This window comes from Heterocephalus glaber, unplaced genomic scaffold (assembly GCF_053883595.1).
Source record: "Heterocephalus glaber isolate CG9 unplaced genomic scaffold, H.glaber_assembly_v1.0 deba00001447, whole genome shotgun sequence".
NCBI lineage: Eukaryota > Metazoa > Chordata > Mammalia > Rodentia > Bathyergidae > Heterocephalus > Heterocephalus glaber.
In genome coordinates this window covers 8,604,294-8,620,967 of record NW_028258299.1, presented here as the reverse complement: position 1 = coordinate 8,620,967, position 16,674 = coordinate 8,604,294, and the positions used below count along the sequence as shown (strand labels likewise).

Below are 16,674 nucleotides of genomic sequence, written 5' to 3'. Positions count from 1 at the left end.
TGTTGTGCTGCTCATCCCCTGGTCCCACCTTACCAGGGGAGGAGCATGGAACTCACAAATATGGATTCTTCATCACTTTATTAATTAATTAATTTATTCACATGTTCATTGATTTATTTTGGCTTTTGGTCACAGTGGCTCACTAGTTATTCTATGTCGGCCTTGAACTCACTATGAAGCTGAGGCTGTGCTCAAACTTGCTGTGATCCACCTGCCTCAGCCTCCTGAGCTCTTGGATTACAGGTGTGGCCCACCATGCCTGGTGACACTTCTTTGTTCATTTGTTTTCTCTTTAGAATTTCTTGATGTGGAAGTCTAAACTTCTGGGGCTATAGGTATATTTATACTATTTGCATAGGGTTTCACTGGATTTAAAAATTGGAAAATAAATAAATGTGGATCTTTCATTTGGGTCACTGTCTTTTTTTTCTTTTTTAAAATTTCCTTTGGTTATTTCAGACAGAAAATCACTATGTACTCCAGGCTCACTACAAACTCACAGCAATCCTCCTGGCCTGAGCCCCCCAAGTGCTGGGAATACAAGGGTGTGCCTACCACTTCCTGACATTTGTTTTGCTTTTAAGAAGAATTTCTTTAGCTAGGTCTGGTGGCCTGCACCTCTAATCCCAGAACTCTAGGAGGCTGAGGTCCCTAGATTTCTACCCCAACCTGGGTGACTTATTCACTTTGCAAGACTTTGTCTCAAAATAAAAAAATAGTGTTGGGGGCCTGGGGCTGTAGGTCCACACAAGGCTTCTGGAGTCAGGCTCTAGTCCTGGAACAAACAACAAAAAAGACACAAAACTAATTGGGGTGGGACACAGCTAGTGGTGGCCGTTCCTTCTGTTTGATCCCTAGTTGCACACACATAATGAAAAAGGAAAATTCATTTGGGGAAGAATCAGCAGTTTATGAGCTGAGGACCCCAGACTGCTCCCGGGGCAGTGTTCTGAGGAGGAGCTGTGGGGGAAAGAATTTGTTGATTGGTTGCAGTTAAGTAAGTGCCTGACTTAGGCACATTCGGGCTGCCATCTTTCACAGATATGAACATCCTTATATCTGGGTTTTTTTATGCTGTACATTGTATATTTGTGGCAAAAGTGTTTGAGATTCACTTTGTTAGACAGAGACAAATCAGGCTTATGGTCTTTTTCCTGGAATGGAATTCATTCATTCATAAATTGGGGACTGACTGTATATACTTTTCTTCATCCCTTCTTTCCTACATTTTTTCTTTGAATCCTTCTTGTCTTGTTTCTGTTCTTTGCTCCTTCCCTCCCTCACTCCCTCTCTTCCTCCTGCCTTCCTGGTTTTTCCCCTTCCTTCTTTCATTTCTTCTTCATTTTCATCACTGCCAGTGGAACACTCTATCATCCTGGTACAGCTCTTCTGTTCAAATCTTTTTTTTTTATTTTTGGCAGGTCTTTTTTTTTCATTAAGTTTATTGGTACACTTTAGGTATACAGTACATTTACATTCATTATTGGGATCTTGTAACTTTAAATGATGTATCTTGGTTCTTATTTTTTCCCCATTCCCCTGCCCACCCTCTACCTCCTCCTCTCTTCCCTATTTACAAAGCCTTTGCTTCCACAGTTTTCTTTTTCTCATATTTGTCCTTTTCCCTACACCTCCCACTTAAACTACTCCTTTAGCCCCTAAGTGGGTGCACATTGAGGACATGCTTTCTAATACCTTTCCTTTATAACTTTATTATCATTCACTAAACACACATATATGAAAATTAAAATTATTCAAAGAAAAGCAATGCAAGGGAAATACTATAATAGTATTAAAATATATTAGAACTCAACCAAAGCAAAACTAAAAAGTACTTAAACATTTTTCCATATAATAAAAAAAAAATCTCCATCCCTAACAAGACATCAAAGAATGTGACTTGTTTTAGGAAGATTTTCAAAACTAATATTGAACAAATATTAGTGGTCTGGAAAAAAATTAAATTAGGTAGTAGACTCTACATAGGCCAAATTTTTAAAATTTAACTTTCAATATAGTCAAGTGACACGTGATGGAAATATAATTAGAGAAATATGTTATTAGGCAATTTCATCCATGTGTATCACAAAGTACCACACAGCATGCCAACTTCTAAGTGCAAACTGAGAAGGTAAACGTCAATCATCTGTGATGGCCCCTTGATGTTATCCATGTACGCAGTTCATCATGAGATACATGAGGCTACCACTGGCATTGCAGCACACTGTTTTATAGTAAACTCTTTTATATAAGTAGGATTATGCTCTAAAGGATGGAAAGCACAACATGTTAGGATAAGTACCTAAAGCAGTAGCACTCATTTATCACACTATCATGTACTGTCTACTGTACATAGTTGTATGTGCTTCTTCTGGAAACACACCCTTCACTCCTTTGATCTCAGTGACTCTTCCTTCCCAACCCACTGTTGAGCTCCTGCCTAGTCTCTATCTACATCTCTCCCTATAGTTTTACATACAATCTACATATGGATTCTTTCCATATTCCAGCCTGTAACTCTGATCTCTCCCTTTCTCCGCCTGCCACCCCTACTCTTTGAAACTTTTCTTTTTATTTCAAATTATCAATGATTCATTTTAATCATTTTAATCCTTAATTACACTTTCAGTTTCTCACACTAGATAAAATATTCGGTATTTACAACATGTGTGTCCTATTTAATTCACTTAAGCGGATGGCTCACTATGCATTATTTAGCTACAAATGTCTCCAGTATCTTATCGTTTTTGGCTGATTAGTACTCCATTTTATTTAAAAAACCACATCTTCTTTATCCAGTCTCCAGTTGAGGGGCACTTGGGCTGTTTCCAAGCGTTAGCTATTACAAACTGTGCCGCTATAAACATGAGTGCACATATATCACTATGGTATGATTCTTTTAACTCTTTGGGAAGATATCCAGCAGGGGAATAGCTGGGTCAAATGGGACCTGTAAGCCTAGTATTTTGAGGTATCTCCATACTGATTTCCACAGTGGTTGCACCAGTCTGCGCTCCCACCAGTAGAGAAGGATTCCTTTCTCCCCACACCCCGCCCAGCATTTGCTATTGGTTGATTTGTTGATAGCAGCCATTCTTTCTGGGGTGAGGTGGAATCTCACACTTCTTTTCATCACCATCTCTCAAATGACCAGTGATGTTGAACATGATTTCATATATTTATTTGGTGCTTTCACTTCTTTCTCTGAGAAATGTCTGTTCATTTCAGATGCCCAATTATAAATTGAGTGTTTGAATTTGGGGTTCTGATTTATTCAGTTCTTTAGATATTGTAGATTGTAGTCATTTGTCTAAGGTACAGCTGCTGAAAATTTTTTTCCCACATTATAGCTTTTCTCTTAGCTCAGTTGGTGGTTTGTCTTGCAGTGCAGAAGCAATTTAAGAAGATGAGATCCCACTTCTTGATTCATTGTGCTGGATCCTGTGCTACAGAGGTTTTGTTCATAAAGTGTTTTCATATGCCAATGTCTTCAACAGTTCTACCTAACATATCTTCCACCAAATTTAGTATTTCTGTATTAATATTTGGGTCTTTAATTCACTTCAACCTTAGTTTGGTGCATCTAGTTTTAATCTTTGGTAGGTTGAAATCCAGTCTTTCCAACACCATTCGTTAAATAGGCTATCTTTTTTTCCAATGAGGATGGTTTGCTCCTTTGTCAAACATGAGGTGGCTGAGTATGTCTGGAGTTGTTTCTGCATCTTCTAATTTATTTCCCTGATCCTCAGGTCTGTTTCTTTGCCAGTACCATGCTGTTTTTATCACAGTAGATTTGTACTATAGTTTCAAGTCGGGGGTTGTAATACCCCCAGCCATATCTCTGTTGCCTAGAATTGCTTTTGCTATTCTAGGTCTTATCTGGTTCCAGATGCATTTTTGGATTGTTTTCTCTCACTCTGTGAAATATATTTTTGGAATTTCAATTGACATTGAATTAAATTGATATAGTACTTTTGGAAGCATGGCCATTGTCACAATATTTGTTCTTCCTACCAGGAGTAAGGGATGTCTTTCCATTTTCTTATATCCTCCTCCATCTCCCTTTTCAGAGAGCTGTAGTTTTCAGTGTAAAGGTCTTTTGCTTCCTTTGGTAAATTGATTCCTCCATATTTCATTATTTTGGATACTATTGTAAAAGGAATTGTTTCCCTAATTTCTCTCTCAGTGACTCTATTATTTGTTTATAAAAAGGCTATTGTGTTTTGAGTGTTGACCTTATATCCAGCTGCTCCACTTAATCTGTCACTTAAGGCTAGAAGTCTTTTGGCAGAGTGTTTTGGCTCTTCTAGGTACAGTATCATATCATCATTAAATAATGAGAATTTAAGGTCTTTCTTTCCTAACTTTATTTCTTTTATTTCTTTCTCTTTTCTAATTGCTGTGGCTAATGTTTTCAGAACAATATTTCACAGGAGTGGTGATAGTGGGCATCCTCGTTCTGTTCCTGATTATAGCGTGAAAGTTTTCATTTTTTGACCATTTTGTATGATGTTGGCTTTTGGTTTTTCATAGATAGCCTCAATCAGATTGAGATCAAAACCTTCTATTCCAATTTTATATAGGGTTTTTTATCATGAATGGGTGTTGGATTTTGTCCAATGCCTTTTTTGAGTCTCTTAAGATGATCATAAGATTTTGTCCTTGGTTCTGTTACTATAGTGTATTATATTTATTGATTTATGAATGTTGACCCATCCTTGCATCCCTGGGATAAATCCACCTTGGCCAGGGTGTATGATCTTCTTGATGACCCTTTGTGTTCTGCTGGCCAGTATGTTGTTGAGGATTTTTGCATCTATGGTCCTTAGGGAGATTGGTCTGTAGTTCTCTTTTTGGGTTGTGTCTCTCCCTGGTTTTGGAATCAAAGTAATACTTGCTTCCAGGAATGAATTTGGAAGCCTTGCCTCCCTTTCAATTTCCTTGATGTGTTTAAAGAGTAGTGGTGATAGCTCTTCTTTAAATGTCTTGTAGAATTCAGCAGTGAAGCCATCAGGACCTGAGATATTTTTGGTGGTCAATATTTTATTACATTTTCAGTTTAACTCATTGTAAATAGGGTGTTTAGAATTTCTATATCTTCTTCATTTAACTTTGGAAATGCGTATGTATCTAGGAATCTGTCCATTTCTTCTGTGTTTTCCATTTTATTAGAATTCAGGTTTCAAAGTAGGTATTGATGATACTCTGGATTTCTGCTGGGTCTGTCGTGACTTCCACTTTTCCATTCCCAATTGCATGCACTTGAGCCTTTTCTTTTTTTGATAAACTTGGCTAAGGGCTTAACCATCTTATTTATTCTTTCAACAAAACCCTCTTTGAATCATTGATTTTTTCTATCATTCTTTCCGTCTCCATTGCATTGATTTCTCCTCTGGTCTTTATACTTCCTCTCTTCTATGATCTTTGGGTTTGTTATACTTTTCTTTTACTAGGAGCTTGAGATTCTCAATTAGGCTATTTATTTGAGTTCTCTCTGTTTTCCTAATATGGGCCTTGACTGCTATGAATTTTCCACATAGAAATGCTTTCATTGTGTCCCATAGATTCCTGTATGTTGTACTGGCATTATCATTTACTTACTGAAACTGTCTAATTTCTTGTTAAATTTCCTCTGTGACCCATTGGTTGTTCAGGAGGGTGTTATTTTATTTCCATGTGTTTGTAGGAGTTTTGCAGCTTCTTATGTCATTGACCTCCAATTTTATTGCACTATGGTCTGATAATATACAGGGGGTAACTTCAATTCTTCTACATTTACTTAGACATGTCCTATGAGCTAGCATGTTGTCTATTTTGGAGAATGACCCAAGTGCAGCTGAAAATAATGTACATTCTGATTTTGTGGGGTGGAACACTCTGTAAACATCTATTAAGTCCCTTTCTTCTATAGCTTGGTTCAGTTCTAGAATTTCACTGTCAATTTTTTGTCTAGATCGTCTGTCTATTTCTGATAATGGGGTATTGAAGTCCCCTACTACAATTGTATTAGTGCTTATTTGGTTTTTCATGTCCATTTATATTTGTTTTGTATAGTTGGGGGAATTCATATTTGGTGCATATATATTTGTGATTGTCATCTCTTCCTCTCGGATTGTTCCCCTCGCAAGGATGTAGTGACCATCTTTGTCTCTCTTAAGTAGTTTGGGTTTGAAATTGACTGTGTCTGAAATAAAATTTCTACCCCTGCTTTTTTCTGTGTTCCTGTGGTGTGGAGAACTGTTTTCCATCTTTTACTTTCAGTGTATGAATTTTTTTTGAGTTAGGTGTGTTTCCCGTATACAGCATGTTGCTGGATTTTGCTTTTCAATACATTCTGTCAGTCAGTTTCTTTTGATTGATGAAATGAGACCATTAACATTGATAGTTATAATTGATAGATATTGACTCATACTTGTCATGACGTTTCACTATTATTGTCTCTTTTATTTCTTATTTTTCCCCTTTCTCTTTTCTTTTTTTTCTTGCCTGGTGGCTTCCTTCTGTTAGGCCGCATGGAGTTGTGACCTTCATTGTCTTTTTCTAGGATATTGCTTAGAATTGTTTGGAGTGCTGGTTTGGTGTTCATGAAATTTCTCAGGTGTTCTTTGTCGAGGAAGTATCTAGTGTCCCCATTCAATTTGAAAAATAGTTTTTCGGGATACAGCATTCTAGGTTGGAATTCTTTTTTTTAGGGCTTGAAATACTTCACTCTAGGCTCTCCTTGATTTGAGGGTTTGTGTTGAGAAATCTGCCATTATATTGATGGGCTTTATTTGTAGGTGATTTGTTTCTTTTCTCTAACTGCCTGTAGCATTTTGTTCTTCTGTTGGGTTTTTGGGATCTTGACTATTATGTGTCTATGTGTAGATGTTTTTTTGATCATGGCTAGTTGCAGTTCTATATGCCTCACTTATCTGTATGTCCAATTCTCCATCTCTGTCTGGGAAATTTTTCACTATTACTTCTGTGAACAGTTTTCTTCATGTCAATTGTACTATCTTCTGTTTTTTCATGGACTGCTATCAGTCTTATGTTATTCTTCTTTGCATCATCTAGCAGCTGCTGGATTGATTTCTCATGGTCCCTTACTGTTTTCAAGAAATCTCAGTTTGCATGGTCCTTCACCACAATCCTGTCTTCTATCTCTGATAGTCTATCTTCAGATTCCCTTAATCTGCTATGCATGCTTTTGATGGAGTTTTTACTCTCTTGAATATTTTTTTGAATCTCTTTCATAGATTCCGTTTTTTTCTTATTTTGAGCAATCATGGTTTCCATTTCTATCTTATGCTGGGCATTCATGACTTCCAGCATGTTTCTGAGCTCATCTATTGTTTTTAATCTGTTTCCATTCTAGAGCCTCTAATCATGTCTTTCACTCTGCTCACCATCTCTGTAGCTGTCTGGGAGATTATTTCTGTTTTGTATTTTTCTAGAGCCTCATTCATCTGTTTTATTACTCCCTGTACTATCAGTTCAGGGTGTCCAGGTGTTTGATTATCAGATTTTTCCACCTCGTTTCCCTCAGAATTTCCCTTTGTGAGGTGGAAGTCTGAGTTTGTCACTTGCTTAAATGTCTTCTCAGTTTTGTTTTTGGTACTGTCCTTGGCTTAGTTCCTGGGTTGATACTTTGAAGTTGCTTATTGTAAGTATCTTTGTTGATGTGTTTAGAACACTTATGGAATGATTGCTTCTCAGAAGTGTCTTCCAGGTATAGCTGGTCTTTAGGTTTTGAGTCTCTAATGCCTCTGAGGCTGTCTCAGTTTCATTATACCAGGAAGGATAACTGACTAGATCAATCAAAACACCTTAGCCCAAGTGATACAATCAACAACACCATAGCATCAAATACCTATTAGAAAATGTAAGTTTGTGGTGCTTATTAACCTATCACCTTTAACTGTGTCAATTAAATTGAGGTCAAGGACCAATCCAAGATATGTTTATAGTGAATAAACTCTTCAATATAGCAACTTTACCCTTTGGGATGGGGTGTTCGAAGGAGTTGGGAGGGAGGAAAAAGGAGGTGAGGGATAGGGGAAGGTTAGCAGTGAGGCCAGAGGGCACAGGTGAGAGAAGGAAAGGGAAGAAATGAAAACTAAAGAAGAAATACAAATTAGGGCCAGAACAGGAACAAAAAGGATGATGAAGAGCAATGTGGGACAGCAAGGGAGTGAGGGAGAAAGAAAGAGAGAAAGACAAGAGAACAAGGAAAAGGAGCAAAAGAAAACTTTTAAAAGAGTAGAAGAAGAAAAAAATTAAAATATGTAAAAAAAAATAGTGGTAATTTTTAAAAGAACAAATGAACGCTGAAAATGAAGGGTCTCCTTCATGGTATGTCTCTGCTGTCACAATAACCACCACGGGCAGCAGTGTGCAGTTATAAGTCAATGAGCCTCACCAATCCAGTCACAGACTCATGAGATTCAGGCAGCGTCCTGGCTGCAAGTCCCAAGTAGATCTCCCTGTCCTCCTGCAGGATTGAACTCTGCAATATTCTATTGCAGATTGCACCTGCCTTTCCCCAAAAGATAATCCAGGTTCACATGGGAGGTGATGATCTCTCCAACTTACCAAGTACGGTGGTCTTGTGTACGCTTATTGCAGAGATTCTCTTCACTTTTCCAGTGGGCTTCAGTTTTCATCAGCCAGCCTGAGGGAGCTCCTCTCTCTGTTGTTCACATCTGCAGCTCAGGACAATGGCTTTTTGTCTCCCTGTGCCTCTGTAGTGTGGAACCAGGGATCTACAAAGCCAAGATCCCAGATATGGGGGAGCCTGTTGTTGCAGGTGACCATGCAGTGGAGCTGGCATGCCCAGGGGCATGCGGGGGGATCCTCTCTGTCTCCCGGTTCTCTAATACCTTTTTAATATCCGGTCCTTGTGTTGAATTTCTGGCATCTTCACCATTATATCCCTTGAGGACAATTTTTTTGATCATGGCTATTTGGATATTACATGCCTCACTTATTGGTATGTCAAATACTTTTTCCCTGTTTGGGAAGTTTTCTGTCATTACTTCTGTGAATAGCTTTTTGTGTTGTTTGTGCATGCTTCCTTTTTCATTGACTCTGATGAATCCTATATTCTTTATAGATTCTAGACAGTAGATGTTTATCTGAGGAAGAGCTGATAAAATTATTTTCTCACATTATTGGTTTTCTCCTCATGCTGTTGCTGGTTCCTCTTGCTGTACAGAAGCTTGTTAATAAGAAGAGATCCCACTTGTTGTTTCTTTGGTCTAGTTCATGTTCACGTGAGGTATTGTTCATGAAATCTTTTCCTACACCCATGTCTTCAAGAGTTCAACCTAACATCTCCTCCAGACAATGTGACATTTCTGTTTTCATATGTACCACTTTAATTCATTTCAATTTTAGTTTGGTGCTTGGTGCTTGATGTAAGTCTAGTTTAAAGCTTACACAGGTTGAAATCCAATTTTTCTGTCACCATTTATTAAAGAGGCTATCTTTCCTCCAGTGAGGGTGTTTGGTGCCTTTGTCAAAGATGCAGTGGCTGAGTGTGTCTGCAGTTGCTTCTCCATCTTCTAATCTGTTACATTGATCCTCCAGTCTGTTTCTTTTCCAGTACCATGCTATTTTCATCACAGTAGCTTTGTACCATAGTTTCAAGGTGGTGATTGTGATACCCCCTACCTTGTCTTTAGTGCCTAGAATTGCTTTTGCTATTCTAGGTCTCTTCTTGTTCCAAATACATTTAGGGATTGTTTTCTCCAGATCTGTGAAGTATGCTGCTGGAATTTCAATTGGGATTGCATTGAACCTATATAGCAGTATTGGAAGTCTGCCCTCTTTCACTATATTGATTATGTCTTTCCATTTTCTGATATCCTCTCTGATCTCATTTTTCAGAGTGCTATAGTTTTCACAGTAGAGGTCTTTGATTTCTTTCATTAGGTTGATTCCTAGGTCTTTCATTTATTTGGATGCTATAGGGATGGAAGTTTTTCTCCAGTTCCTATTTCCGTCAGTCTGTTGTTCATGTTCAAGAAAGGTATTCAGTTTTGTGTGTTGACCTTGTAACCAGCTAGTGCACTAAATTTGGTTATTAAGTCTAGAAGACTTTTGGTGAAGTTCTTGGGGTCTTCCATAGAGAGGATGATGTCATCTGTAAATAATGACAATTTGATGTCTTTATTTCTTATCTTTATTCCTTTTATTTCTTTGTCTTATCTAATTGCTGTGGCTAATGTTTCCATAACTAGATTGAACAGGAGTGGTGATAGTGGATATCCTTGTCTTTTTCCTGATTTTAGTGTGAAGGATTTCAGGTTTTGAACATTTGGTATGATATTGGCTGTTGGTTTTTCATAGATGGCTTTTATCAGGTGGGGGTAGAGACCATCTATTCCAATTTTTCATAGGTTTTTTATTAATGAATGGGTGTTGGATTTTTGTCCAATGCTTTTTCTGCATCGACTGTGATGATCATATGGTTTTTGTATTTGGCTCTATTAATATCGTGTATTGCAGTGATCGATTTTTGTATGTTGACCCATCCTTTCATCAGTCAATGAATCCCACTTGGTAAACGTGTATGATCCTCTTCACAATTTTCTGCATTCTATTGGCCGGTATCTTATGAATAATTCTTGCATCTATATTCAATAGTAAGAATGGGCTATAGTTCTCTTTTTGGGTTGGTCTTTCTCTATTTTTGCGATCAAGATGATGCTTGCTTCCAGCAATGACTTTGGGGGTATTGTTTGCCTTTCAATTACATTGAATAGATGAAAAAGTAGTGGGAATAGTTCTCTAAATGTCTTGTAGAATTCAGCAGTGAAGCCATCAAGGTCTTCACTTTTCTTATAGGTAATTGTGTAATTACGTTTTCAATTTCCCTGATTGATATTGAGTTGTTCAGAATTTACAGGTGTTCAAGCCTGTGAAACTGCACCTGGCTTTGTAATTTTTATTTTGAGAAAGAATTGCCTCAGTCCCTCAGAGTGCTGGGATTATAGGAATTTGTCACTATTTTGATCAAATATTAGAACAAATCATATTTTGTTTTCTTTGAGTTTGGCTTTGTTTTGTTTTTTGAGGCAGCATCTTGCTATGTAGTTCAGGCTGGCTTTGAACTCAAGGCAATCCCCCTGCTTCTACCTCCTATGGGCTTAGACAGCAGGTGTGCCCCACTATGCCCAGACAAAACAAAATTGTAAGACCTATTCTTAAGTGGAAAAGAAGTAAAGGGATTGGTAATCCAAGATACCATTTCTAGAAGGGAAGAAGCAACCAGAGACCTCAAGATGCATAAATACGTGGGATGTCAGAGTGATCTGGAAGCAGTTTAAGCTGGGATGTCTGGAGAGGGCCCTGCGGTGCAGGGGAGATTTTGGCTCAGACTACATTACAGGACTGTTTACAGTCAGAATATCATTCTCCATGGCTTGGGGGAGAATGTAAAAATAGCTTTAAAAGTTTTTCTTCTGTTGGAAATGCTGCACTTCATGACGCCCATTCAGTGTCCACATCATCACAAACGTTGTGATGACAGCCACCTTATTCTCATTTTTAGCCTACTCTTGTTCCCTTACATATACTTTCCTCTCCATAACTATGACCGGACATAGGGAATTTGCAAGCCACATGTACTCATTCGGTGGTTATTGCCACTTGCCACGTGTCATGCTCAGGTGTGGAGGCCAGGGTGGCGGGAACTTGATTATGCCCCTTGAAAATTCTAACAGGTGAAAATGTCATGGAAAAAATGTTGACGGGTATCCCTAACACATGACTGAGTAATGGAACTCTTAAGTGTTTATCCAAGTGAGCAGACCTCCCCCTTGATATCCTTAGTTACTCTCTTCATCTCTACGAGTGTTTGGAATTGACCAGCTGTCCTTCGTAGATGAAAGGATATCTCAACTTTGCTGTCCAGATGATGGATTATGGTGGAGCCATGAGAGATAGTGGGCATCACAGGTGCAACCCCAAGTGAATGAAGCCAAGCTAGACTTGACCATTCTGGAAACATCCAGAATAATAAGCAGGGATACAACAGATGACCCGAGAGAAGGAAAGAAGATGAAAGGGGGGCTGGGAGTGTAGCTCAATGGCTGGCAACTGGCCTAGCATGGGTGAGGCTCCAGTTCCATTCCAAGAACTGAAAAGCGGGAAGGAAGCATCTGAAGAGCACCATGTTATTTTGGTGCTTCCTGAGGCTGCAACCTATCCCCAGGACAAGAAACAAACCGATACTTTATTTTTCTTCAACCACAGGAAATTGCTGAGGTCAAAGTGAGAAAGTAAGCTGGGTGTGAGAGCGCATGCCTGTAATCTCAGCACTCTTTGAAGCTGAGATAGGAACACAGGTTTGAGCCTAATAGTTCCGCTAGGCTATGTAGTGAAAGCCTGTCTCCAAAACTAAACTTGCCATGGAAGAGGACCAAGATATGGAAGGGGAGGTAAGAGAACATAAAAACAGTCAGGATGTCACCTGTACATGTACCATCGCCACATGATGAAGGAAACATTGAAATAATGTAAGTGTGATAGCTAAGTGTGAAGATCTGGAGTTCAGTCCCCTATACTGAACAAAACAAACAGTGATGAAAAGAATGCTTCCTTCTCCAAGATAAATATCATTATGCATGGGAAACATACAAGTAGAAAGAAACCAAAAATAATGAAGGCATAAATATCATGGAAAAGCAAGTCACTGAGTCACCATAAAAGATTTTATATTGAGGATTTATTTATTTCTGTATTTAATCTTTTTGGGAGATAGTCTCACAATGTAGCTCAGGCTGGCCCTCAAACTTAAGGGGACCCTCAGCCACCAAAGTGTCCAGCCACTGGACGTGTTCTACCTTACTTGCCAAGAGTCCCTTTATGCTCATTCCTTGACAATCCATGCAACAATAACTTCAGACACATGCGTGTGAATTCACTATTCCATCATCAATGATACACTCTAGACAACCCTCACAATTTTAAAGAGGAAAGGTTTACTTGCTCTTATAGTTCAGTTCATAGGTTGGCAAGGCAGAGGGAGATATACACAGGAGGGTGAGAGATGGAGCCTTCTAGGCCACACATCCAGTGACCCACCTCCTCTGACCTCACCTCATTTCCCTGCATCACACTGAGCTGTAGACTCAGTAGAGAAGTCCGCTGATGAGGATCATGCACCCATGATCCAGTCACTTCTGAAAGGACTACCTGTGAGCACAGAAGGCTTTGAGGGGACCTCTACAGAAGAAATATACGGTTACCACGCAGGGGATTCTCACAACTGTCACATCTAACCCTACTGCGATAGCGATACTCTTCTGTGATTTCCCAGTTTCCACTGGGCTCCAGTGTATACAGTTGGCACAACATGCACCAATCACAGGAGTAGGTACAGATCTGGACCAGAAGGGATGGCCTTATGTCCATCAGTACCAGTGCCAATTTAGCACAGACCTGGTGAAATTTCTCAGGGTGAACAAACTTTGTAGGAATCTTGGACTCATAGCTCTCCAGTGGGGCAGGATACAGCCCCTGGGTTAACTGGCTCAGTGCGCTGCACTCATGCAGCAGGACCTGAAGGATGCCCAGGGAAATGGGGTTCCCATAGCAACTGAAGGTCTTGAGCTGGGAGCAGCGGCTCAGGGTAGGCACGATGGCAAGGAATTGGGTGTCCGTGATGTCACAGTGCTCTAGGACCAGGGTCTCCAGGGTGCTGGCCAGTTTGTCTAGCAGAGCCTGGAGGGTCTCCGGGTTGAATGACTTCATTGAGAACTTCCTAAGACTCAGGGACTTCAGCTGGCTCATGCTTGGACAGTGGGTCAGATGCTTTAGGTCAGACTCCTGCAGTGGACTTGAACTCAAGGAGAGGGCCTCCAAGGGGGTCTGGCTCCTGTAGAGAGAGAGAGAGAGAAAAGTTGTTTGGTATAAATTGCCATGATGAGTGGGGTGCATGATGAAATGACCTGAAGGTAGCAGAGTCAGATTGGGGCTTAGCTTGCCTTCACCATCTGATGATCATCACCCAGATGCTGTGTGTTGAAGGCACTGTTCAGTTAACTCACCATCACGTGTGTAATTGGCTCAGTCCCAGTTCTCTACAGTCCTCTGTGCTCATTGCCAAGAAAAAAGCTCAGCTCTGTCCAGAGGAGGCCAGGGGGGGCACACGCAGAAAGAAGGAAGCCGGGCAAGATTATCCGCTTGGCCTGGAGTTGGCCCTGTGTCCTGAGCAAAGCCTGTGTCCCTGTTCTCAGCCCTGCACTCTTGCTCCTCACCCTGAGATCCAGACTCCTGCCCATCCCATGTGCTCATTGCCCTGCCTGGAACAAGTTATGGCTTCTGTCTAGATGTCCTCCAAAGCCTTGTGCCCTCTGCAGTGGGGATATGGGAAATTGGTCAGATCATGGGTGTGGTATCTGGATTGGTCTAATGATTGGTTTAGCATGGCTGAAGGTGATGGAATTCATGAAGAGGGATACACTGCCCTCTTTCCTCTCTGCTGGGTGTGGATGGCAACAAGGAACAGAATTGCAGCCTGGATGGAATCTAAATGGATAGAAGGAAGGCAGGCTGGCTGCTTTCTGTGGACCCTGCTGTGGACTTTTTCTTCTGTGCCGGGTCTTGAAGTCAGGTAACTATGGATCCAAATCTTTGTAAACTGAGCTAAAAGAAAATTTGCTCCTTTAACTTCTGGGTGTGAGGTATTATATTGTATGACAAAAACATGAGGCAACACCCAGCAGATTTTCTGAAAGTCGGATATAGAAAAGGGCTTGCTCCCTTTCAGAGCTACTAAGCTTAGTCCTCTGTTCAATGGGCAGGTGTGAGAGCTGTCCCTCCTTTCATGCTCCTCTTCTGGGCAATTTAACCTACACATGCTTCCAAAGGAAGAAATCACAGCTCCCCTCCTTATGTCCCCTCGTACACTCCTGGTTTGCTGAGCACAGGACTGGTTGCAGACCGCCAGTCCCAGATTATTCCCTGCCTTCACATGAGTTAGCATGGGACATGGGAGACCTTGCCATGGTCCAGACATGGCACTTCCATGGTCCAGACATCTCACTTCCTAGGATCTCCCACTCTACCACCAGCTTGACACACAGATCCCCACTTCAGATTCACTGTCCTCTTGAATGTGCAAGTAACCTCACCACCCACTCACCTGAAGATTTTGTGCAGAGTTCCTTCCAGAAAGAAGACGTCATCTATATGCAGCTCCCGGAGACCTTGCATCTGTCCTAAGTGAAAAGCGTAGATGCGGGAATGCCACTTGTTTTTTGAGGCTGAAGTAAACACTTCTGGGCTCAGGCTACTGAAGTGAAATGTGTGAAGGTTCGTCATCTTCTTGAGGTGAGGAACAAATGCTTTCATGCTTTCCCGAGTCCAGTCGCTGAACACGTCCAGCTCCTGGATAGAGTCCAGTTGCACAGCACGAAGAAGCTTCAGGATTTTAAAGACAGCATCGGACTTGATCATCACCTTCTCAGAGCTCAGGTGTACTGAAGCTTTTCTCTTCCTGGCCCACTTCAAGAGACAGAGCTGTAATTCATCACAGGTGGCACAAGACCTAATCCAGGCTTCAAAGCAAAGGTGTGCAAATATTTTCAAGGTCGGCTTCTTCTTCCTCAACCCAGGCTTGCCTGCTTCCTTACTGCTGGAATGTTCTGAGTAGGCAGCCCTCATGGCTCTGGGCCCTACAGTCCAGAAGTCCCGGTGTACATCCCTCCAATCCAACACCTGCAGTCTCCACCTGGCGGGAGTGAATCAGGAAGCAGTCTCAGAACTCAGGTAAAGACCCTGTTTCCTACCTGTGCTTCTCTTTCACTCTCTGGACATTCAGGGAACCCCTACTTTTCCTGCCTTCCAGTTTCTACCCTTGTAACCATTCAGTGCAGTGGGCTTTGACCCCTCTTCCCTCTGAGAGGAGGCAGGTTCAGGTTCCTCCTGAGTTCCCCACATGCAGCTTTCTCTTCAGGAAACCCCGTCCCAGTAGGCAAACTGTGTAGGTGAAAAATCCTCAACATCAAAGCTTATACTTCCATCTCCCATGTCCTGAATACCAACTCTCCTTTCCCTGGGCTCCCAGAACCCTCATTCCAGTATCGTGTATCCCCCTCACCTGTGGTGAACCTTCTGGGACAGCTGAATGTCAATTCCATCCAGTAGGGCTTGCAAGGTCCGTAGGTTTCTCTGTTGCAGTGTGATTTCTCCAAACTGAGGGTGTGGGGTCTTTGGTTTCCTCAGAGTCATCAGGGTCCTCAAAGGGAGGCAGGGGAAAGGCCAGGCCTGTACCATCACTTTTAGGACCTCATTGTGTTCCCCCATGAAGGCCTCCATGAAAATTTCGTGGAAGATCATGGAGGGCAGGTCATGCAGAGCAGTGCTGGCTATAGTCTCACTGTTCAGCAGGCTCTTCTTGGTCAGCTCATACAGAGTCAGTGGGCTCTGTGTAGTCATCCTGAAAAACCTGCAAGGAGAAGAATGTGGGGTCACATCCAGGAAGGGGCATCCAGTCAGGCCAAGCTCATGAGCCCCCTTCTGATCCATGAAGACCAAATCATTGTTATGACCCCCGGTCTAGCTATAAATGGAGCCTTCTCAGTTTACCCCAATTTTTGACTTAGGTGGCCAAAAACCACACCTCTGACACTGTTGGCACCATGACACCACCACCCCATCCACTTGGAACCACTAGTGCTTGGC

At 41.2% G+C, this 16,674-nt stretch overlaps 1 protein-coding gene across 1 annotated transcript; it reads right to left on the bottom strand.

The window, feature by feature from the left end:
• Positions 1 to 13,212: 13,212 nt before the first annotated feature.
• LOC147827392 (PRAME family member 12-like) lies at positions 13,213 to 16,674 on the bottom strand. Its single transcript, XM_087214490.1, has 3 exons — positions 16,091 to 16,674; positions 15,198 to 15,721; positions 13,213 to 13,937 (listed from the first exon to the last, which is right to left on the bottom strand). Exons 1-3 carry the CDS (start codon positions 16,516 to 16,518, stop codon positions 13,213 to 13,215), a joined length of 1,677 nt encoding a protein of 558 aa, XP_087070616.1. The 5' UTR covers positions 16,519 to 16,674.

What these genes read in the sequence shown, in the direction of transcription:
- LOC147827392 (XM_087214490.1), bottom strand. Translation starts at nt 16,518, where the DNA reads ATGGATCAGAAGGGGGCTCATGAGCTTGGCCTGACTGGATGCCCCTTC. An exon ending in TCCCAGAAGGTTCACCACAG is followed by an intron (nt 15,722 to 16,090) that starts GTGAGGGGGATA and finishes CACTCCCGCCAG; the next exon opens with GTGGAGACTGCAGGTGTTGG. An exon ending in TCACTTAGGACAGATGCAAG is followed by an intron (nt 13,938 to 15,197) that starts GTCTCCGGGAGC and finishes TGCTACCTTCAG; the next exon opens with GTCATTTCATCATGCACCCC.